This window comes from Parus major, chromosome 2 (genome assembly GCF_001522545.3).
Source record: "Parus major isolate Abel chromosome 2, Parus_major1.1, whole genome shotgun sequence".
Lineage (NCBI taxonomy): Eukaryota > Metazoa > Chordata > Aves > Passeriformes > Paridae > Parus > Parus major.
This window is the reverse complement of record NC_031769.1, coordinates 142,548,760-142,572,543: the sequence shown is the minus strand read 5'-3', so window position 1 is coordinate 142,572,543 and position 23,784 is coordinate 142,548,760. Positions and strand designations below refer to the sequence as shown.

The following is a 23,784-nucleotide window of genomic DNA, read 5'->3' as shown; positions in this document are numbered from 1 at the left end:
AGCCAGCCCACTGTACAAAAGCTCAGAGTCTTAAAATATCCAGGAACATCTACAAGCACTTGGAATAGAAGCATGAAGTGGTCCTTCACTCAGCTATCTGCAGTTCAAAGAATTCAGCATCATTGATGTAAATGCTGAGAAAACTCAGCTTTCTCCCACAAACCTGGAATTTTATACTTTCATCTTCTGGGCATCTGTGTTTGATGCAATCAAAGAATATTACCTTGATGTTTACAACAATCACAGAGTCATAGAATGGCTTGAGTTAGGAGAGACCTTAAACACCATCTTGTTCCAAGCCCCCTGCCCTGGGCAGGGACACCTTCCACTAGACCAGGATGCTCAAAGCCCCATCCAACCTGGCTGTGAACACTTCCAGGGATGGGGCAACCACAACCTGTTGCAGTGCCTCACTACTCTCCTGGTAAAGAATTTCTTCCTAATATTCAATCTCTCTACCTTCCCTCCTTCAGCTTAAGGCAACAACACAGGCTGTTCACTATTAAAAATCCTCAGCACAACAGCTGCAAGTGAAGTTGGTTTCTTGGGTTGAAAAAGCAGCACAGTTGTATTGGCACGGAGAAATAACCAACCTGAGAGATTTCTTTGTCCAGCACAGTGTCACAGCAGCATGGTTATCCTGCTCCTTGTTCTAGAGAAGGACCACCCCACTACCCTCCCTCAGATCTTTTGGATTCTTTGACTTCATCTACTGTCTACCACTAGCGTGGTGAGATGAGCATTGAAACCTCTCTCATGTGCTTGGAACATGTATGCAAGGAAAAAAAATCCAGGAGAAAATACTACCTGTATCGAATACATGATGATTTTAAAGCAGGAAACAGCAAATTCATTAGGATCCCACAGCCTATGATGGTCTAAATGCCTGTAAGCAAAAATGAAGACATAATGAAATAATTACATTCTGCAGGTATAATAAATGGTATCTTGAGAATTTTCTCAAAATTCACCTCAAAGGGATTATTTACTTACATGAAACTTCTACACAATGATTTATGAACTAGGTGAGAAATTTAGAACTTCAGAAAAGCACTTGTTTTCTAGGTTTAGGATGGGATCACAAAACATTTGGCTGAACAGAAATTCCTGTTCCAGAAATTTAAGGAACCTAGTTACACCAAACATATATAGTTAAGGATATTCTGTTTCCACACAGAGTGCTGTGACATTAGATGCTTATTTATATGAAAGGGATCTGCTGAAGGTTGTAATGCCTTGAAAATTCCTACTCTACTGAAGATAAGCTGTTTTGAATTACAAGCTGCAAAACAATTAGGGCTGAATGCTCCATCCATAAAAGGAAGTCTAAGAAATATTTTTGTCTTCAAGGTGGCTTCATAAATAAAATATATGGAAAACAAAAAATGAGCTGCTCTTCATGTGTATATGCCTTTATGCTCTGGAGCATTTTAACACTTACTGCAAGAAATATCAAAACAAAATCCAAATAATAAATGCATCAGTTTCTCTTTAAATGGAATAGGAACCACAAACGATAAAAATAATTACCAGAGTTTCAAGCAAATACTAAAAATTCTGCTTAAGCAGAAACGTGGAAAGCTATGACTAGGGCACACAGATTTTTGCAAAAAAGAGATCTGCATCACTGAAAAAGCATTAAAAAATAGTTGGTTTTCAGTTTAGAAGGTTGAATAAAAGGTAATTTTGGGTGCATTTTAATTGGTATGATTTAGTTTTTAAAAAAATCAAATCCACAAACAAATTCGCCAATGAACAGCAAACATGTCAAATCAACAAAAATCTTTACAATGGAAACTGAATTTGTGCTCCTAAGCAGCTATCTCAGCTACAGAATCATAACTGCTCTCTCTTTCCTCCAAGAACTTAGGAAACATATAAAGTTGCTTGAAACGGCAACCTCAAAAGCCCTAGAGGTGAAAGAAGTCAGCACTGTGAATACAGAAGGACTGGCTGGATGGTGTAAGTTACTCTGGCTAGAATCTGGAGAACTCCATTCCCTCACTAGGCAGCTGCTCCCAGCCCAGTCACCTGAGTACACAGGTCTCCTTCAAGGCTGATTAAACCAGATGACACAAAGCAACTCCTGTGCCCTAAATTATCTTGCACTCCATTGCAGAGATTAAAAAAAAGTTCTGCCATTTTGACACATCACATACCTTTAACAGAAATCCCTAGAGGAAAGAATGTCAGGAACTCTAAAGGTATTTTCTGGCCAAGACAACTGCACATTTGCATTACTAAATATCTAACTCCAGTACCTGTTGGGGATAGCTGCCTTTCTTGTGCACAGGTATATTTAATCCTGCCTTGGGAAAGAAAACCAAATTACTTCTTTAAATCCTCCAAGGCTTAGTGGTCCTTGTGTCTTCATGTCTTCTTCGTCTCTTAATATCATTCCAGTACAGTCCATCATATCTTGTACATGATAGCTTATTTTAGCTAATGTATTTTATTTAACTCATCAAATGGAAAATCATACTCTCCACTATCTTGTGATTGGAACTGATCCTTTAATCTTTCAGGGCAGCATGTGTCCTCCTTTATCCTTGACAGTTCCTAGTCATCTGCCCCAAAGATCCATTCAGGCAGATTATGTTCAACTGCATCCCACATCATGTTACCAACAACAACAACAACAACAACAACAAATTCCTCTCTAAACAAGACATACAGTTTTATTTTGTCAGGAAGGCCAAGTATTAGCTGCTTCACTTAGATGAACTGCCTGGAAGAAGCCGGGGGAAGATGATGATCACAGTCTTGGTTAAAGCTGTGTCTAACAGCTCAATGGGCAGCATGCTTTGTATACTGGAATTTTCTTCCTAATGACAGCAGGATTAGATTCCTGTAGGTGAAGTATTTTACTGATCATAAGAAGTGTATTCAATGTAGTTTTGTTTTTGCAAAAGATAGTAAAAGGTATTTTAGTATGGTGTATTTACTTCAGTTAAAATCGTCACACTTTAACTCTTATATTATTTTTTTTTTCAAATTACATTTCTTTCAAAAAAGAATATCTAATAAAGATTGAAAAACATCCTATTGCTGGATTAACAAATGGCAAAATCTGCCTTCTATTGATGTCTGGTGCATATATATAGCAAATGTGCACAATTAGTTCTCTCAGTTTCAAAGGAACAGAAGAACCAATAATACAAGTTTCTGGGGAGAGAGCCACTGAATTCTTTCTCAGTGCACACATGCAAGTAATCCTTAAAGTAATACATGACAAATTGATACTGAGGATCAGAAAGCTTAACTGAGGCTTGCATGTATGGGAATCTATAAAATATTCTGCTCATGCATCATGTTTGCTGAAAGAATATTGAACACCTGTCTGTTCATACTGCAAACCTCTGCACATGGTATGTGGCAACAGACAAGAATGGAAATGCAGTTGTTACACTTGGGAAGTTTCACCAGATTTCTGGATCTTTCTGAATCTGTTGAATCTATTCACCTTTGCAAATCTGTGCTAAGCATACCTCAATAGCTTCTGACTGTTGACACAACATAAAATTTTTTTTCAGGTAATGTTAATGTAATATTTTTTGACTTTCATCAAGCAATTAGTGAGATTGATCTATAAGATTTTATTACAAATTATTATTTGAGAGTTTCTAGCTACTGCATGTAGACACTTATGGAAATTTTCTAAGGCAAGGAGAACTAACGTCAATCCAAACCTATACCAGGAGACTGACTTCCGATTTCTACTATCTTCATTATATTTAAACCCCTCAATCCCTGAATAAACCCTGCCTCATGATGCAAGCAGCTCTGCTTTCTCACTTGTGTAAAGAAGTGGCAGCATATTGCCTGATATTGCAGCACCACATGAAGCAAGCCCTCAGGTGAGGAACTGAACCTGCACCTTCATGTTAACATTGTAATAAGAGACCTTATCTATATTTCCAGTTTCCCCTAAAAGCTGTGAAATAGCTGAACATTGTTAGAAGAAACTGTTTTGTAATTAGAAGCTAAGTCAGGTTTTTCAATCCGATAAAGTGCAACAGACCATCTCAAACTTTCATTCTAACTGTTCTGTCATTCACAAAGTAAAGCTGATTAGATCAAGCACTCCCTTTTTGTTAAGAGAAATAGCTTGAAATTGCATTTTCTGCATCATGCTCTTCAAAAATACTAAACCTTTACAGCAGTCATTTCTAAAAGAAACATTTGGCAATTTCTCTTTAAAGTGAAACACAAAAATAGTGACTACAAAAACTATTAATAGAACAGACAACATATGCTGAGTAACTGGTCATTATCTACTCGTTTTGGTGATAAATGCAGCACGTGGCATGCTGAGGTGCACATGGAGTCAACTGGCTCCTTACAGTCATACCATGTAAGAAATGAAAACAGGCTGGAAATAATACTTTAGAGATGTAGATTTAGATTAGCCAAAGGAAAAGCAGCTATGATGCCTTCTCAAATCCCAAACCAAGCACTACCTCTAGTCTGTGGAATCAGGAATTATTTGTAGGAAACTTCCCTGATACCACTGCAAATGATGATAAAGTTTTGAGATAAACCCACAAAAAAAAATGAGATGTGGAAAGAAAGCAGCTGCAGTACAGTACCAAGTAGTCCATCCATACTGTTTAGTACCTAGGTGTTCACTGTGATCACAGGTATTTTGGTGGAATGCAAATTTTAAATCTAGGAAAGAATGAGTGTTTTTTAATAAACACTCAACTTTGCAACAGGAACTTCCATCAGGTTGGTATAACAGATACATACAGAAAGTAAGGGAATGGTACAGCTCTTTGCCGTCAATGTTACTTCAGGATAAACAAGGGGTTACGAATGTTTTCTGCCTTTCACACCAACCCTATGTATCTTCATTTGCAATTTCTGTTCTTAACACTAGTAACCTGAAAATGGCTTTTGGTAGCTTGAAGGTCTTTCAGTGTACAAATAAAATACTTAATCTTGGTGGGAAGAACTAGGCCATCTAAGAGAATGTATTCCTATACCTGGGATGTACCTTGAAAAATCTACAAGAAGAAGCAAGAAAGTCTCCTCATCACCAGGAAAAGTCAAGGTTTGAAAGTAATATCACTGAGTGTTAATACATCAGGCATAATTTGTATTGTGTGTTCTTGTGCACAATGTGCATACTGCATGCATAGGTGCCACTCATTCCTAAATGAGCTGTTAAATATATTCCTAAAAGAATATTGAAACAGGTTCTGGAAGAAAATGACAGGAAATCACAAATTGTAACTTTACAGGGCACAGTATTCCTTTGTGCTTCTTCTATTTTACTTGCTTTGTCTCTCCAAGGATTGTAACACTTATCTATGGGGCATTAATAACTTGGATAAAGTTTCACATTGAAAAAAAACCAAAAGGGCAGCTGGAGCAACAACTCATGTAAATTATTGGATTTCCCTTCTAAAAATCAGTAAAGCATTCCTCCATAACTGCCTTCAAGTTTACACACAGCAGCAAAGAGATTAAAAGAGGGGCAACTTTTCTAAGAAATGTGAATGGAAACCTTTGAGCTGAAAAGTAGAAAGAAATTTAATGCAACACAATTGAGGATGAAATAAAGAAAACCTCTTAAGATCTTCCACAAAATTCCAACTTACGCAAAAACTGGTCTGACAGCATTATTCATATTTCCGTAGGTTGCTCGTCCCAGTAGTTCCCTGAAACAATTCTCAGCCAGCACAGAAGGATTTTCTTCTTTCACTCCTGCTGTAGGAGAGGATGGGGGGCCTATTCTGCTGAAATGAGACAAAATGCATTGATTATATTACTAATATTCACCTTTTCTTTACTGTATCCACCACCCTTGGTATTAAAATAGTCATGAGTCAGACTCTTGAACTAGGCAAAAAAACCATTTCAAATATGCATCAAACCAAAATTCTGAATAAAGTATTTTATTCTCTTATAGCAGGACCATAGGTCATTATCTGTTCACTCAGTACTGACCACTGTATTAGTAAATATTTATATGGCAAACACAAAAGTTGATAATATTCAGTTAACTTGTCACCTACCACATTTCGACAAAACACTGTATTGCTAATAATGAATGAAGGCTGTGAAACCACTAAAAAAATTTAGACAGAATCCTAGTGATATTGTTCAGATTAATGATCTCATTCATCCACCCACTACTGAGTCCATCCTGTGTGGGCGAGCATTAAATGAAACTCCAATACTTCTGCACAAACAGATGGCTTGTGAGTTGAAAAAAAAGTCTGAGTGAACTAATTAGAACATTATCACCCACACAGTTACCTCTAAACAGTGTAGATGTTGGTCAGCTTCTACCTGAGTGTCTTCCATCATTGCTATGGACAGGGCACTGCTGAGCCCCTCGCTGTGGGCACCGTGGGGAACACAGGTTTCAGAAAGAAAGCAAACAGCTCCCCCTGGGGTACCTCCATTACTTACCAGGAGTCACTGGACCTACAAGTGGCAACCTTTTCTCTCCTCTCACCAAACACATTATAGGAACTTAAGTGAGGATTCATTCACTTACATGAACACTTTGCATCTTTAAGACTGCAGAAACCAGTACCCTAAACCCTTGAATACAATTTCAGTTCTGCAGTGCAAGCTTGTGTGTTAAATATGTTTGAAAGTGTCAACCAAGAACATTCAGTTTAGTTAAGCATCATAAAAGCTTTAGAGCATTACAGAAAGTTGCAAATTGAAATGTCACTAGTCAAATGAACATGTTAATATCACAGTTGTAATATATCTTTTGACAGCAAAAGGTTTTCTAGTGTTTTGATACTACTGAAATCTAAATTTGGCCATATGAAAATCCTGTTGCCTCTGGAAACATCAGTGTTTCAGAAGTTACCACAACAGCACTAGCTTGTCAGATTTTAATAACAGAAGAGTCTCAGGAAGCCTGTTAGATATGAAGAAATAGTTTTACAACTGCAGCATGATAATAATTTTAAAAGGTATGACAATTTGTATATAATCCACCACAAGTACCACAAAACTCCAGCTTTATCTAACTGCTGTGCCACCCAATCTCTCTCTCCTTCCCCTGTACTTCCTGGACTCTGATCTAAGGAGATGGGCACCCTTCTCAGCACACAGAAAGTACCAGAGATAGTGTAGGACTAAAATTTCCATTGCTGTTTTGACACAGATTCCCTAAAATACAACAGCATTGCAAAGGTGGGTGTGTGGGGAAGGAAAAAAGAAGCAGGCTGCATAGCACTCAGCTAAGTCTGTCTGAAAGAATTCCAGTTAAAATGACGTAAAATAAGTTATTTTTTAAGTGCTTGTATATGCAAACTTATAGAAACACTCCAGCACTGCTTTGGGAGTCTTTAGATGAATCTTCCAAGTATAAAATGCTACTCTCTGACTGCATCAGAATGTCTAAAATTACCTGTGTTGTCTGTAGAAATAACATTTTATTTGAACTTTAACAGCACCTACCTCAAAGTATTTCTCAATAAGTGTTCCTTGACATTATCAGATAATAGACAATGAATATCGAATGCTCTCTTCAGTTTTATAAAAAATCTTTGTACAGCCTCTTAAATTTCTAGATTCAAATGAGGAATTCATACTCATTTTTTTCTGACTTAGGTTTTCACAGAAAAATCAGAAATCCTCTGAGAAATCCAACTGCAATGGTTAAGAAAAGAACAGTAGTATTCCTCTCAATCTAGATCTTTTGTACTACCACAAGAGGGCTGAAAATGTGCTTTACAATGAAATGGGCAAGGCAAATGTCCTTTAGCTGCTCTACTGGCTTTTTTCATGGGTAAGCTCTATCAGAAGTGGCAACAAGGACCTGTGTCACCCTGAAAATTAAACCTTCTGATCTTGTTTTCATAGTTTCTAGCCACTTTCTCAGGGAAGTAACTATAAACATAGATATTTATACATTCCATTAAAGAAATGTCTTTTGAGGGATGTTTCTCACGACCAGTGTGGTTGGGAAGGTGGTAACCTAACCATCCAATCCCTGGTCGTTGTTGAGAATTTATAAATACCAGAACCATGGAATAAATCACTCTCTTTTTCCTGTCACACACTGAGCTGTGTCCGTGTGAATCATTTTGTGTCCAACAGTTACAGACCTGGAAGGAGGATGTATTCAAGTACAGCAGTTTCCATAGCAAACTCCTAATCACAGACTTAAACCAGCTCACAGCAACTCAGCAACTTAAGCATGAGACTTCTTAAATGCCACAAAATCAGGATTGGCCAAAGATACGACATGACCTGTGAAGGAAGACTTAACCACCACTTATGAGCAGAGCAGGTACAGGAATGTTTGATTATGATTCACTCACACTGAGAAAGAAATAAATTCTAACCTTCCTCTAAAACAGAATTTGTATGAACATTACAGATATATCAGAAGGATTTGAAGTCAAGTTTACAGTAAGTGCTAGAGTGTTCCTCTGCCTGCAATAAGGCTGGCAGGTTTAGCTCCAAAGACATGAAGAACAGGTCACAAAATAAGGAAATTACCAATATTATGTGCATCCCTTCCCTAGTATGGAGATGAACATAAATAGATATACACATAACATAATGTCCGATAGGCACTTAAGTAGAATGTGCACTCAGATATATGAACAAATAATGACATCCACAAATACAACTGTATTTTTTAAAAGTTATTTAAATAGTAAATTCTTAACTCCAAGAAGTGTCTCATCTGGTATGCACTCAAATAAATCTTGAATTAAGCTGTAAAGTTCAACCAGCTAAAATTACATTGACTCTTAAGGTAAGTACATATATGTAGTTCAGCTTTAACAAAAATGGTTTTTCTTCTGTGGATTTAAGTTGGGGGTATTTTCTGGAATTTGTGCTCTTTCTCAAATAATGCTTTGACTCCATCTGCCAGAACAATATGCACCTTACTCCTACTCTTCAAGATGTCTCTGTGCTACACAAACATGAAGTCACACATAAAATAAAATGAGAAACTGTCTGTAACATCATTTTAAGACCAGCAGGTAACAATTTATGAACACTGTTTTCAGCTTTTCTGTCATATGCACATCACAAAAGGCCCCTACATACCACTTCACTTGGAAAATCATTAGTCTCTTTTTTTCATGTTCAAAGCACATTACAGGACAAGTTTCAAGCATAGCACTTCAAAAACTTAAGTTGCTTTTTGAGAGATTTGTTTTTCTACCACTACTATTGCCTTGCTCCACAGATGATAAAAATCACTCCTGCAGTACATATAAACTGATCCACTTGAAGTGGTTAATCCAAATCCTACTTCAGTCAGTTTTTCCATCAGTAGTTAATTTAATTCTGCTATAAAAAGGAAAGTGTATGCCCGAGGGAACTGTAAAGAGTACCAAAGGAAAGGTACAGCTAGAAGCCCTGCAAGAGTAAGCAAAGGCAAACCAGGCTCTCCTTGCTCAAACAGCAGCTTCAGAAACCTTTCTCTCTTACTCAGATCACCCTTCAGATGAAAAATTCAAGTGGGTATTTCTTAGATTTTGTGTGGGCCCTTAGTTATATGCAGTAAATAGGTAAGGCATGGACAGACAGCCAACTATTGATTTTAGTTATTTAGTCTGAAAATTTGTTTTAGAGATAACACAGGTACTGGCAGTCAGAAATAACAGAACAAAAATAAAGCTGAGGAATTGAAAAATAAATGCCAAAATTCAAACCAAAAAAAGAGAAACTGACAGATCTAGAAAGCTGAGTGAAAGCATGAAAAGCTTGTTGTTATAGGAAGGCTGCTGAGCCTCTTAGCAGGCAAGTTTTGTAGCAGCCAGAGTTGGACATGGAATGAATATTTAATTTGCTTGCACCACTGAAGTTGGTTTATGGAAATTTCCCAGTGCTAACAATAAACAGATTTTACACCTACATAATGTTTAACCAGGGACCAAAAAAAAGAGACTTTTCAATTGTAAGGTGACTAGCATCTCTTCACCTTAATTGTCACAGAGATCTTTTTTAATAGCTTTTTGCAAATGTGGCAAGTAATATGCCTAGGAGTCACTGAAAGTGACTCAAGAGAAAAAAAAAAGGGTGTATACATATAAATAAAACTCTAATTCCTTGCTCCAAGTACTGTTTCAGCCAGAACAAGCAGTTCTTACTAATGGCTAAAGGAATTGAACCCTGAAGTTTTAACAAATCTAAGTAACAAAATCATTTGAGTCACCTAAAAGCCTATGCTTACTCATCTCTGCATCTGATCCAATAAAACAGAGTTTACAATTTTTACCAAGTCAAAATATGAACACATAATTTCTGGTATAACTTTTAGGCCTACAGAATCTCAAACAAGTGAAAAATAGTGGTTGAAAAGATATTGAGACAAGAAACATTAAGAACCATTATGCAGACCTATACTATCAATTTCAAGGAACCTCAGCTAGTAAAGGTGAGTTGTTGCTTTCACTAAAAAAAAATAGAAGGATATTTATCATAAAAACTTAGCCTAGAGATTGCTTAAATAACCATGCCAGTGACAATTACCTGTCAACATCTTCTATTTTCTGCATGTTGAACAGCAATGATGGCACTATCTTGTCCATGTGCTGAGGCTCCCATATAGTTGCTCGAAGTTCATCATTAACTGTTTTTCGAACCACTCCCTGAATGCCCCTGATTCCAGCAATTCGGATCCTGAGGAAGGGAAAGAGGAATTACTCAGGCTGAGAAACACAGCACCTTGCAGTAGGGCTCTGTACCTGCTGGAGAGCAGTAGTGAAGTAGCATGGAATTCCAGTAGGTTCTCACAAGTTGCAACTGGGAAAAGTGGCCAATCATTATGGTTGCCCATATTTTCTCTGAACACCTTTAAAACCAGTAAGGAAGCTGACAAATTAAACAATTCAACACAAGATGGCCTGTAAGGATAAAGCTGACACTACTCAACAAAGACTCAAACTTTGTACATCACCTCTGACAAAAGTCCCATGGATAAAACCCACCAACTCTACCCAGTTTACCACCCATCAGCTGAAACTTTGCACAATCTCAGCCTATTCTAGAGCTGAAGAAAAATGGGAAGTTACCACAACAGAGCTGAAGTAATATCTAGCACAGCCATGTGACTGTGTCATTAGAAGCTGTAATTAATGCTATGGATTAGTCAGAAAAGGTCTTTAAAGATTTCTGAAAGATCCACAAGATCTGAAAGAGCACAAGATCAAGCAAAGGATAATTCTGTCAGCTTAAGCCTAATGGACAAAAGAAACCACCACTTCCATTCTAAAACCATTTGAATGAAATCAACTGAGAACTAATCAACAACAATGAAATAATAAAAAGAAAAAAATAACATAAGTTCAAAAAAAGACTTGGTCTAGCTGCTAGCTATTGTAATTTTATTAAACAAAAATAGCTCACAGGAGAATCTGTGCAATGACATGAACAGCAAAATATTATTTTTTGAAGTGAAAACAGCAAATTATCCATGATAATAAATGCTACGAAGAGAATTTACTTCCTGAAAACAAGTGGAAGCTGATACAGTTATCAAATGAAATAAGCAGAAACCTCACTAAAAATTTTAATTATTTGTATTAAAATCCATCCCTCATTTTTTAAATCTTGATTCAGGTATGGACAACAGTTAATTGCTGTCAGTCAAATTTGCTGAATTAAAACATTCCTAAAATGAACTACAGAGAAAACCAAGTTCTATAATTATTTTTGTTTAGACTTCAATTTATAAATACCTAAATCAGTAGCTGCTTGTATTTTAGCTATTTCTGAACGAAGTCTTTTGCACTCAATATGAATCCAGTTTCATTCTAGATCTTTTGAGATAGTTTCAGTAGGATTACACACAAAGCAGGAGAGAAGAGTGATGTACAAACAACTAGAAAAGCTGCTCTGGGGAAGGACACATCCTCCAAGGGAGAGCCACAGGAAAACAAACTGCAGCACTTACATAAGAATGGGAAAAAAAAGAATTCCCATTCATGGAGGCTCTTGAGTTTCACACACATGAGCATACCTCAGACATCTAAGAAAACACCGTTTTAATGAGTAATTCTCAAAGAGCAGACTTAATATATGGTTTTTGCTTTTCATATAAGTAGCCTCATTAATATCTCAAGTAAGTTATGAACTTGTGCATTTACAATAATAAGTGGTGCCTTTCTGGTGAGGATCCACACAAGCTACCATGTATTATTAAGGTAAAATTACCCCTAAATATCCTGGGGGTTCTACCTACCTAAGATTTGCAATATGTGGTGCTACTCAGAAAGTCAGACTGTCATTTTCTTCATATGGAATGAACTACTCCACTAAAAACCTTAATAAAAGCTGTACTACAGACAAAATTAGTGTGTCAACACTAATAATTCAGTTTCAGTAATTCCTGCAGAATGACACTTACTCATTTTGTATTTCTGGATCAGGGTAACAGGAATGACACATGGCACTGAACCGGGACACAAAGAAATCGTAGCGTCTGTGATATGAAGGTGTGTCCTCTTCAATGTTGGCAAATTTGACAAACTGGAAAATGAAATACATTAAAAAAAAGCTTTTAATAACAATTTCCTAAAATAGAATAACGAGTAATAAGCTTCATTTAACATGTAACTTAATGTAACTGCATAAAGGTAAGAAGCCAATCCTGACAACTCTTCAGAATTTCAGAGAAGAGAAATCTGCAAAGGAGGGTTTTCTTTATAAAATCTTTCCACAAGAACTTCATTTAGATAGCTAGGGATGGGTGAAACTGCATGAAATACAACATACTATGCAATATGGAAACATGTAACACTTGAACAGTGAATATCATCAACTGGCAGAATCATTTAGGTTGGGAAAGATCCTTAGGATCGTCAGGTCCAACCATTTCCCTAACACTGCCAAGTCTACCACTAAACCTTCAGCCACTTCCCCATGCAGCTTCCCCAATGCCAATAACTCCTGCAGAGAAGAAATTTTCCTGAATATCCAGTCTAAACCTCCCTTGACACAACCTGAGGCCACTTCCTCTTGTCCTATCTCTTTCAGCTTGGGAGGAGAGCCTGACACCCACCCTGCTACACCCTCTCAGGCAGCTGTAGAGAGCAGCCCAACCATTCAAATGCAACCCTGTCATTACCAGGTTACCTAGCAACATTCTGATGTACCAAAATTCAAGGGAAATAAACTTGGAGGCATTCTATCAATTCTATTTTGACAGAAGGGAAAAAGGAGGAGTCAGGGAATTATAATCCAGTCAACTCTAGTCCATTCACAGAAAGTCACTGGAAAAAAATGCCAATTTGCCAACATCTACAAAGTCTCGAAGGCGTAAGTAACAGTCAACATGGATTTGTCAAGAACAAATCACATCAATCTATCTTATTCCTATGACAAGTAAATAACTTTTGTGAATCCAGATGAAGCAGCATCTGTCAAAACTTCAGTGATGCTTTTGCCAAAAAAATAGACAAAATTCTCAAAGGGCAGCTAGAAAAATACAGTCAGAAGAACACTCCCCATAAGAGAGATGTACAAGAGTTTGGAAAAAATAAGGACACACTTGTAAATCATCAGAGTATAAAAACATGATTTGAGCTTCACTAGAGACTTAGATGAGCAGACTGGGTTCATTAAATCTGCAAAGAACACTAAGCTGGCCAGAGCTGTAGGCACACTTGATGCCTGGTTTTGAAGCAATTTGAAATAGGACCTAAAAAAACCAAGGAAGCAATTTGGGCATGGCAACTGCAAAACAGCATTTTAAGCCAGAAACAGCTGAATACGCAGAATGATATATCTGCAGTACTCATGACACCTATGAAGAAACTTTTGCCATCTAATTGGGACAAATAAGCCCTTAAATGAAGTGGTGCATCCATCTGAAACATCATAGCCTAAAATGGTGAATAACTGATACAGTTCCCCAATTATTCAAGAGATGGACAAAGCTTTAGATAAGCATCTGTAAAAGAAGAATGAAATACACTAAATTACCTAGACTACAGCTGCCTAAAAGGTATCAATCTTAAAAGGTACGGAAGACAGCTATAAAAAGAGAATAAATAAACTGTTTTCTTTGTCCAATGGTAATAGGCAAAGCAATACTAGGTTTATATTGAAGCAAAGCCTAAGTTAGACATTACATCCCCTTTTTTCTCAAGTGAGCAGACTCCCTAATGACCTTTTGGATTCTCCATCACTGACAGTTCTAAGAACAGACTACAGACGGAAATAATAAGCAAAACAAAACATTGCCAGGAAAGGCTGAACACTGTGCTGGTTCTGCCCTGAAGCAGAGTGATGTCCTATTAAGACCCCTCTGCTTTTACTCACATCATTTTTACCAATTCTTAGGCACAGGCTGAAAAATACACTTCCTTTATATTTTTCATGATGTAAAACCTGCTTTCATCAGCATGTTACCCATAGACATCCAGAAAAGCTCAAAGCACTTTAGTGTAATCTACAACACTGATTTGTGGAGTGTTTGAGGTTTTCAAGCTGGAAGTGAAAGCTGTGTATTTCAGAAAAAAAAAAAAAAACTACTATTTTTTTCTACTCTTTTGTTTAGTCTTTTTTTCTGTTTTATCTAGAACACTTATCCTTTTCAGCTGCACTACCAGTTCACCTTCTAAAAGCTACAGAAACAGCTGAAAAGGATACAGTTCATAAAACTACATTCTCAGCTGTTACTGAAAATGGTGGAAAATTGTATAGTACGGGTCCATTTTACAAGTCCTTCTGTTAGGAATGTCCTGTATTTCAGGTGGTAAAAGTGAGAGAAGTCAAAATCTAATTCTGTAAAGGACCTGAAAGAAGGATTTATTTATCTTTCAGTCTGTGGTCTACTGCCACATGATGTTTTCTCCGATATAGTAAACATAATGTTTTCTCCGATAGAGTAAGTTACAGAACTGATAATTTCCCTCCCAAGAGACCCTGGCAAATGCTTCATACATACTATGGCTCCCTAGTTTGTTTCATGGAACTGTTAGTAGCAAAACAGAAATTGATTTTTTTTTTTCATTTTGCAAAGAATTTCATTAATCCTTACATCTCAATAAGGCATGAAGACCAAGGATTTAACAAACCCCCAAACAATATTATCTTAGTATTTTCCAGATATCCAAGTGCTCAAGTCTACAAATTATTCACCCAGAAAACTTCTATAAAAGCATGGAAAAGAATGGAAACAAAAAGTCTGAAGAACACAGAGCACTGTGGGAGTGGCTGTGAGAATGCGAATATTAATTCATGTTGCATTTATTATGAGGCTTTAATATTATTATTATCTGAAATACTAATTATTTGATTGACAGGATCTTCCAACAGGAAAGGTTAATACAGTCTAATTGCTAGCAGAAAGATTTATTGTACCAAGAAACTGCTTTGTAAGAACAAATGATGCATCTGGGACAAGCAAATGTCAGAATTCGCTTGCTCTGAGTACCTCTCCTGTATCAGTGTGCAGCTTTGCAGCAGGGACACAAACACATGAAGGTCACACCTTTCAAAACAGCATGCACAGAAGGAGACCCAGAAAGGGCAAAGGTTTTTTATGTCCTTGTGTATAACAAAAGTATTTCACCCACTGAGCATACAGCATTTCTGAAGCACAATCCAGGATTAGCATTCAGATGACTGAGCATTCAGGCCACAGGAAAAGCTGTCTGTGGAAAGAGTTTTGACTTGTGCACTGTCATCCTGTAAAGTGTAAAATTCCATTCTATCATAGAAATTTTATGTTTTTACAGCAGGTATCAGTCTATACATTGCAGTGGTGGTCTTGTCCTTGTTGTTAAAGAATACTTTACTCTTAAGCACATATTTTCAAACAAACTTCAAATGTAACAACTATTCAATCTAAAAATTGATAAAACTCTTATTAAAGTCCAAGCACTTGCATAAGATTTATTTACAAAGCTTTTATAGATGTCAACATGTCATTCAGTCACAGTAAATCGTTGCAGCATCCAATCCTAACTTATGGAAGTTTAATCAGTACAAGCATCTTCTGTATTTACAATACAGAAGGTACAGAAAGGAACATGCACTGGTAGTACCTCATTTACATTTATTTTGAAACCAATAAAATTCAATCAGTACAAAAACATATGAATCTATCACAAAGTAAAGATGTTTGCTCCAGACTGAATTGAGAAATTTGGATCATATTACCAGGGAGAGAAAGAGATTGTGCAAGCCTGTAAGTAAATCATGTAAGTTCTCAAGGACAAAATTTCTTCTATGCATTTATGCTGTTTTATCACTGTTATGTAGCAAATATATTAGGAGAAAAACTGTAATTTTTAATGGTCCCTGGATGTCTTTAAAGAAGGTCAGTTTTATTCAAGAATAATCACCATGCATCGTATTTCAGTTTGAGTTGTGTTACTTAAAGTATCTCCCTGTAAGAACACTAGGCTCAACCTGAGCATTACTTTTTTCATATCTGAGCTCCCCCATCTGTCTTCTGCAGCCAGCAATTTTATCTTGTTTCCAATGGGGAAAGAGGATGCTGATACTGGCAGTTACCACCTTTTATAGGCCAAGGTACTGTATTTCATGATTATGAAACTCTCACATGGGAAGTTATGATCGTCTATAAACATAAGACTCTTACAAACCATAAACAAATTGCATACAAACACAGAATAGCCATAATGGGAAGTGTGAATATTATGTATGCACTTCAACACACACATGCCAGAAGGACAAGCACTTCAGCTTTCCTAAAGAGAAAAGCTTCAAACACTGGATGCATTAACTTTACAAAGACAGTATGAAAATGATCACAAGGTTCTCAGCAATGAAAATTGGTGATTTAGTCTATTTATTAATACCTAGAGTCACCTGACACTTGCAGTTTTATCGGAATAGGATGGATAACTTCACATTCTATTTTACTTTGTGCCCCTTGGATAAAAATTCTCCAGCACATGTGCAGTTGTGTAACAAAATCAGCAATGGAATGTTGGCGTACAGGGCCACAGAACTGCAAAACCAGAAGAGCACAAGTACAAGTGGGGGAAACAACACTTAACTCTGAGTGACCCTAAAGGACTAACTCAAATTCTAGCAGATGCAGACACATAATTTCTAAGACAATTTAATAACCCACAGGAAAAGAAAGAGTGCTGTGTGTTAATCTGTCTCCCGGAGATTTAAGTCCTATTAAAAAGATGGAGGAGGCAAACTAGAGAATGGAATTGTTCCACTGTGTATTAAATCACTTCCAGCACATAATTCTGGATTGGTACATGGAATGAAAGAAGCATCTTGCAATAAGGGTAAGTTTCCATTGCATACTTCCAGATTAGCACACTGCAGACTGGGAAACAAGTAATACCCTGCTGGGAATACAAATTCTGACATAGCTTAATTTCAAAGTGTTGACGTTTTATACTATTTTTACCTACATATGCACTCAATTCTCCCCAAAACGACAGCTTCTATAAGCCAGCTCTAACAAATATGAAAGTCTTGTCTCAGGCACTGGTTGATCACTTTTCCACTTGGGAGTCTGCTTATCTTCCTTTAAATAACAAATGGTGACAACCAGCAATAACAGCCACCTCCTCATGCACAGGAAGCTCAACACTGTCACTGATGGGATCATTATTTCACTGCTCCTACAAAGAAACTGCCTTTATAAAAGGAAGCACCCTATCAACTAAAGAAGCATTTGTGGTAAATAGTTAAATGTGGTGATACTGGGTTCCACATATTATCTGCTATTTTTCACATGAAACCCCAATATCTTAGTGGCAAAGTATAAAGAATTCACCCCATCAGCATTCCAAATTACCTTAAAATGTTTTGTTTTGCTCAGTCTTATAAATATGGATTAGGATGAAAGTTCTACTAAATTATGCATCCAATTGTTCTTGATGAGCTGCCCACTAAAGAAATTTTCTGAAATTTCTTTAAAAACTTCATAAATAGACATAAATTGGATACAGATTAACAGAAATAAATTGCATCTCTACTTCCAAAAAAATCTGATCACAAGGTCAAAGATTTTAAAGCTTGTTACTTCTATCCTAGTAATAAACATTATGGACCTAGGCAGTACATTTAATTATTTGTGCATGAGCATGCTTTACATGCTACTCAGTTACTGAAATTCTGCAAGAAAATTAGAGAGAGAAATAAAGTATTGTCATAAATTTCTAAGGAAAAGCTTATTGCAATCAGCCTTCAGATCCTCTAACACATAAGCCAAGGAGATATCACTTTTTCCCACCACATTTTTTTCAGCTTCCTCACCAGCATATGCTATCTTAGCACGTGATCTATAAAAATACGTTCCATGCTAGAAAAAGCCATTTTGAACCTCACAGACATTATCAATTTTAAATTTTGTCTACATTAAAGAAACTCCAACACCTATTTATTATATCCACTATCAAATTTTATAATTTTTAAGTATCTGCCTTATATAAATATATTTACAATTGCGTTATTAAAAAATAAACAGATCACTGCTGCTGTAGGAAATAAGCTAATTTATAAATGCAATATATAAAAGTCACAGGAACTAATTATATGTAACCTGAAGATCAGGCTTAAAAGTACATGAATAAAACCCAAACAATTACTAATTTAAAATAGCCATCTTCAGGTCTGATTTTCCAAAATAAATCAACTTATAAGCTAATTATTTAATTTATAAATTAATTAATTTATATTATATATTAAATTAAATTTCAATTTAAATTAAATTTGAATTTAAGTTGACAGCTATGTGATAGTTTAATTTTTTTTCCTAAAATATAGAGCACCAAGTAGTATAAGTTCTGTGCCCAAAAGCAAACATTTGGAAGTCAGCAAAACACACTCAGAAGACAGGAACTTCCAAATTTTTTCCAGCCTTTAAACTATTCAGAGATTTGCTTCCTTTGAGACCTTTTTAAGCAATCACAATAGTCCCCACAGCTGAAGCAAAATCTGTGAGCCTGAAAAAAAACCCTACAGCTCAAGTAAAGAGGTTTGAATTTTACTTCAAAGACGTCATTGCTTTTCTACCTCAATGAAGTTTTGGGCAGAAAATAATCAAAACCTAGTTAGAGCCACAATCATACTCCACATGTTTTAAATGTAAGCAGACTATAAATCTGTAGGGGCCTTAAGCTGAATGTCCTAAAAATACTATGTAAAATTTTCCAAAGGTTGCCTAACTTTTCACCAGTTTAAAGATATTTACTTCATATACAACCCAGTCTTCTCTTTTAGACAATACCAGATTGCACTCCAAAGTGGTACATCAGCTAAAGAACATGAAGCATTATTTAGCCACTGTACCATTTCCTCTTGATTTTTGGTTTTTTTTGTTTGTTTATTTCCTTGTGGAGGAAAGAAAAAAGGCTGAATATGACAGTAAACTTTCTTTGTTAATCTAACAAAATTTATTTAAGAACACAGTAGGGCAGTGCCCTTGGTAACAGACAAGCTGTTACCCTTTGTTCCTCTTAAGTCAATACAAATAGACTTGCATCCTTTGTCTTCATTAACTCTAGAAAGCACCTAGGGAAATTAGCAGTTAGGCTAAAAATAAGGTTTTGGAATACTGTTGAAGAGCCATAAAAATTCTCTCTCCTCACAGAGTTTCATTTCTTATTTAGGGAAACTTTTTTTTTCCCCTGAGTTTTACAGAAAACAAACAAAAATTATCTCCTAATTCAGGAAGTCCACTAATCTCCTTTACTCACAAAAGATTTAGGAACCAACAGGAATATCAGATTACCCTAAGGTAGAGTCCTGTTCAGTAACATGCATTCTGTGCATGTGACACGCCTTGTACATCAGAGTGGAGGCTGGTAGTAGCCAAGGATTTTAAACAACTGGGAAGTGATGTACACCTTGTCACTTGGCAGCCCATGAAAGAAGTTCCAGAACCATTCCCCTGAGAGGACCTGCCCAGGCATTATTAAACAAATAAATCAAAAGAAACAGGGTAGCCTGGCTCAATGATACTTAAATAACTAAATAAAATTTTACATGTGTAATGAGATATACATCTCACTATCCTCTGTAAAACTGATGTGCTAGTCAGGGAACAGGGGGACACTTCTACTCTACATTACAGCAAAACTCTCTTTATTCCATCATAACAAGAAATTCTGCTCTGGGCATCACTTTACTACACCCTCCTGTCTTCCAGAACTGCAGCTCCATTTAATTTCATCAGCTGGGCAGCAAGCCCAACAGACCAACAGCTTTACTGATTCCACAAAAAAACCTCACACTATTAACAATGGCAATAATTTACATGAAATGCAAGCAATTACTCTATACTCAAGTAAAAGCAATCACTCTAAGTGAAAAGTCCACATCACAGTCCTGGAATTTATGAGATTCCAATTTTACCAGCTGGAAAATACAGTGGTTAGAAAGGAAGTATGACAGAGCTATATCCCTGATTGTACCCATCACTCTAATTAGAAAACTAGATCTCAAAATCTTCATTTTGACACTTTGGTTTTGCCCTTCAAACCTGGATCTGAATCCTGAAATATTTAAGCTAATAAAATCATCTTTTTATGGTTGCAATACTCAAAGCTACTTTTCAGAATCTTTCTGATAGCTTAAGTTTCCTGAAAACAAAACACTGTCTTACCTATATACTGGCTCCAGGAGGGCTGCTTAAAGACTCAAAATACGAACTCACAGCAGAGTTTTCCTGTCCTTACAGAAGATATTTTCAGAAGGAATGAGTCCAGACATCAAAAGAATTGGACACTGAAGTTTATCTGCCTCCAGCTGGTACCTGCTCTGTGTTTAGGCCCAAAGGATTGCTACAGACAGCATCTTTCAATTCATGTCAACTGGCACAACCTTTAAGACTTTTCAAACTACTTTCCCAAGCAAACATTTACTTTGATTTGATTTAGCACCTGAGCTTACTCACAGAATTAGTCCCAAGGACTTGCAGCTTTGGTTCGCCTGATTCCAGAAGCTTGGCCACCATATGAAGGAAACTTTCCACAAATGGCTTTATGCTTTGAGAATGGCAAGCCATTAGAAGTTGGTCCAGTGCCTCCATGGCAATTAAAACATAACTGAAAATTAATTAGAGAGACTCAGATAAAGATGTATTGCATTTATCATTAACTCAGTTCAAGTCAAGATGTTACCACAAAAATAGAAAAGAAAGAATGGAAGGAGTGTGTTTCCCACTGCATAAAAATGACACTAAGGGCTAGTTCCTACACCCATATCTTCTTTTTTTTTTCCCTTTTTCTTGGGGGAGACAGGGTGGTGTAGGAGGGAGGGAAGTATAGAATTGAGTGTTTATCCCTTTCAATAAAGTTATACAAACAGCTTCAGGTGTCATGAAGATCAAAAACTGGTGGTCTATGATGGACGCTGCTTTTCTTTGCCAGTTTCTGCCACATCTTACAATTAATATTTCTCACTTAAACATTTGATTCAGCCAAAAGGGCTGGAAAGAAAGATAATCCCGTTTCCCTATATCCCGATGGACATTCAAGAGTTTACTTGCCTTACATAGCCAGGTTTTGGCAGCAAGGAACTGCAGGGGTGGATTGTGAGAAAGCAGGCTCTGCCCCCATGACAGACACAGCCAGCTCCAGCCAGCTCCAACATGGGACCCACCATTTCCCAAACCTGAGCCCCTCAGGGACATTGCAAGTGCTCACAGGTAAGCAGATACCCACAGTGCAGACCATGGAGGAGCCCCTGCTGGAGCACATGGATGTGCCTTGAAGGAAACTGCTGCCCATGGAAAGGCCCTGCTGGAACAGGACAGGCTTCTGGCAGGCCCCATGGAGAGAAGCCCATGCAGGAGCTTTTCTGGCAGGATCTGTGATCCCATTGGGACCCATGCTGGAGCAGCCTGTTCCTGAATGACTGCACCCTGAGGAAGTTCTTGAAGGACTGTCTACAAGGACAGACCCAAGGCTAGAGAAGGTAAGAGTATGAGGAAGAAGGGTACACAAGATGGTATGAACTAACCACAGCCCCAAGTCCTAATCTCCACTGCGTGGTAGGAGTGGAGGTAAAGGACTTGGGAGTGAAGTTGAGCCTGGGAAAAAAAGATGGCTGGAGGAAAGATGTTCTTAAGCTTTGCTTTAGTTCTTACTGTCCTACTCTGTCATTAATTGGCAATAATTAAATCAATCCTTGCCAAGTTAAGTCTCTTTTTCCCCATGACAGAATGGAGTCATATCCCTGTCCTTATCTCAACCCATGAGCTTTCCATTTTATTTTTGTCTCCATCTGGCTGAGCAGTAGGAGTGAGAGCAGATGGATGGGCACCTGGCAGCCTGACAAGGTTAACTGACCACAAAGGGCCTGGGTCTGTCTTGCCTTCCAGACTCAATCAGAACAAACATGATGAAATTCCATGTCTTGTTAACATCTATTTTTAATGACTTCTCACCCATAGCGATGTCTGACCACATCCCTGCTCAGTCTCTCTGCCAGGTAAGCCCCAATTCGATCCAGCTTCTCTGGAGCAGAAACTGCATAGAAAGTCAGTTTCTCCATGTCAGCTTTAACAAGACCATCCTAGAAACAGAAATACAAAATAGAAAATTAAAGAGTTCATAGGAAACATAAAGCTTTCTAAGTGCTTTTCCTTTTTTTCTAGCTGACATTTAAAGATCAAAGCCCTGCAGATGGAAATAAGCTACTGAAAAAATGCCAAAATATTGAGCAAAACTGCCATAACCTTAGCTGCAAAAATCAGCAATATGAAACAACTAAAACATTTTTAAAAGAAATGAAGCAACTAGCTTGTTCCACTGTTTTTGTGAGGGAAGGGCTATTCTGAAGAGAAGGTATGTAGTGAGGTAGGTGACCAGTTCTAAAACATGCTTCTTTCCTACTAGCACAGTGTAATTTTCTATCTCTTTCTATCCCCACCAAGTATATTCAATGCATAATTTTGATAAAATATACAAACAAGATTGTAGTTTAAGTATTTTATTTCTTCAGAGATCTTGAAAAAGGCTGACCCCCAGGCATCTGAGGACTAATTGTCAGAATAAGATCAAAGATTAACATATTAGTTTCAACATGAACTTGTACACAAAACATGGATCTGCTCAGATGAGGTTTTAATCATTATCATCAAGTAAGCAGGATAAGCCTTTTTTAGTTTTGTTTTTTTTCTGGAAGTTCATAAAAACATTTATTTTTCAGATAAATTACTTAAAAGCTTTTAAGATATTCATTATTGATTAATGAATTTTATCAAGAAAATCTTCTCATACTTTAGAGAAGGTCTGCAACTGAAGGGAAAGATCATGGACTGGCCTGTGTCACTGACCCAATGAATACCAACCATAGCAGAGACTAAGAAGTGCCAACTCAGAGCTACTGACTCAGATTTAAACTAAAACACCACAATTCTAGCATTTCGAAGTGTTTCTACACATCTATCAAAAACTAGATTAGAACAAATAAACCTATAAAACCATACTGTTCCATGCACTCAATATACTGTATACACAGAAAACATTTCATTTTAAAACCAGTAATATGCACTTACATAATCCCTGTAAAAACACAATTGAAAAAAAAAGCTGACATACTTTGTAACATAAAAGCCAAATATTATGCAAATACTGACTGTGCTGCTTACTTTTACTGTAACAAAAGATATAAAAATTTGGTAAAACATTTTAAAAAATAGAGCAGCAGAAACATAAGCTCTTGATCAGTCTGAACTGTCGAATGATTATGTGTAGACACAGTTCCTCACTGGTACACAGAAGTTATTTATTTTCACAGAGAGTACGAGTTAGGCTCTAATATAGCTCCAAGACTATACAGTGAAATGAAGAAATTAAATTGTAGAAGAGTACCTGGGAAAATTTTGAAAAAAAC

General features: G+C 36.9%; 1 protein-coding gene across 7 annotated transcripts in view; it reads right to left on the bottom strand.

Moving 5' to 3' along the window:
- EFR3A (EFR3 homolog A) overlaps positions 1-23,784 on the bottom strand; it is a 76,181-nt gene that overhangs the window by 29,109 nt on the left and 23,288 nt on the right. For 6 of the 7 annotated variants that reach the window (XM_015618900.3, XM_015618902.3, XM_015618901.3 and 3 more), the window contains 6 exons: positions 22,334-22,461; positions 20,840-20,990; positions 12,347-12,468; positions 10,471-10,620; positions 5,604-5,741; positions 808-886 (listed from right to left, as the gene is read on the bottom strand). In XM_015618900.3, the coding sequence (XP_015474386.1) occupies positions 808-886; positions 5,604-5,741; positions 10,471-10,620; positions 12,347-12,468; positions 20,840-20,990; positions 22,334-22,461 (768 nt within the window). The remainder of the gene's footprint in view (positions 1-807; positions 887-5,603; positions 5,742-10,470; positions 10,621-12,346; positions 12,469-20,839; positions 20,991-22,333; positions 22,462-23,784) is intronic. The other variant, XM_015618895.1, reaches the window with a different exon arrangement.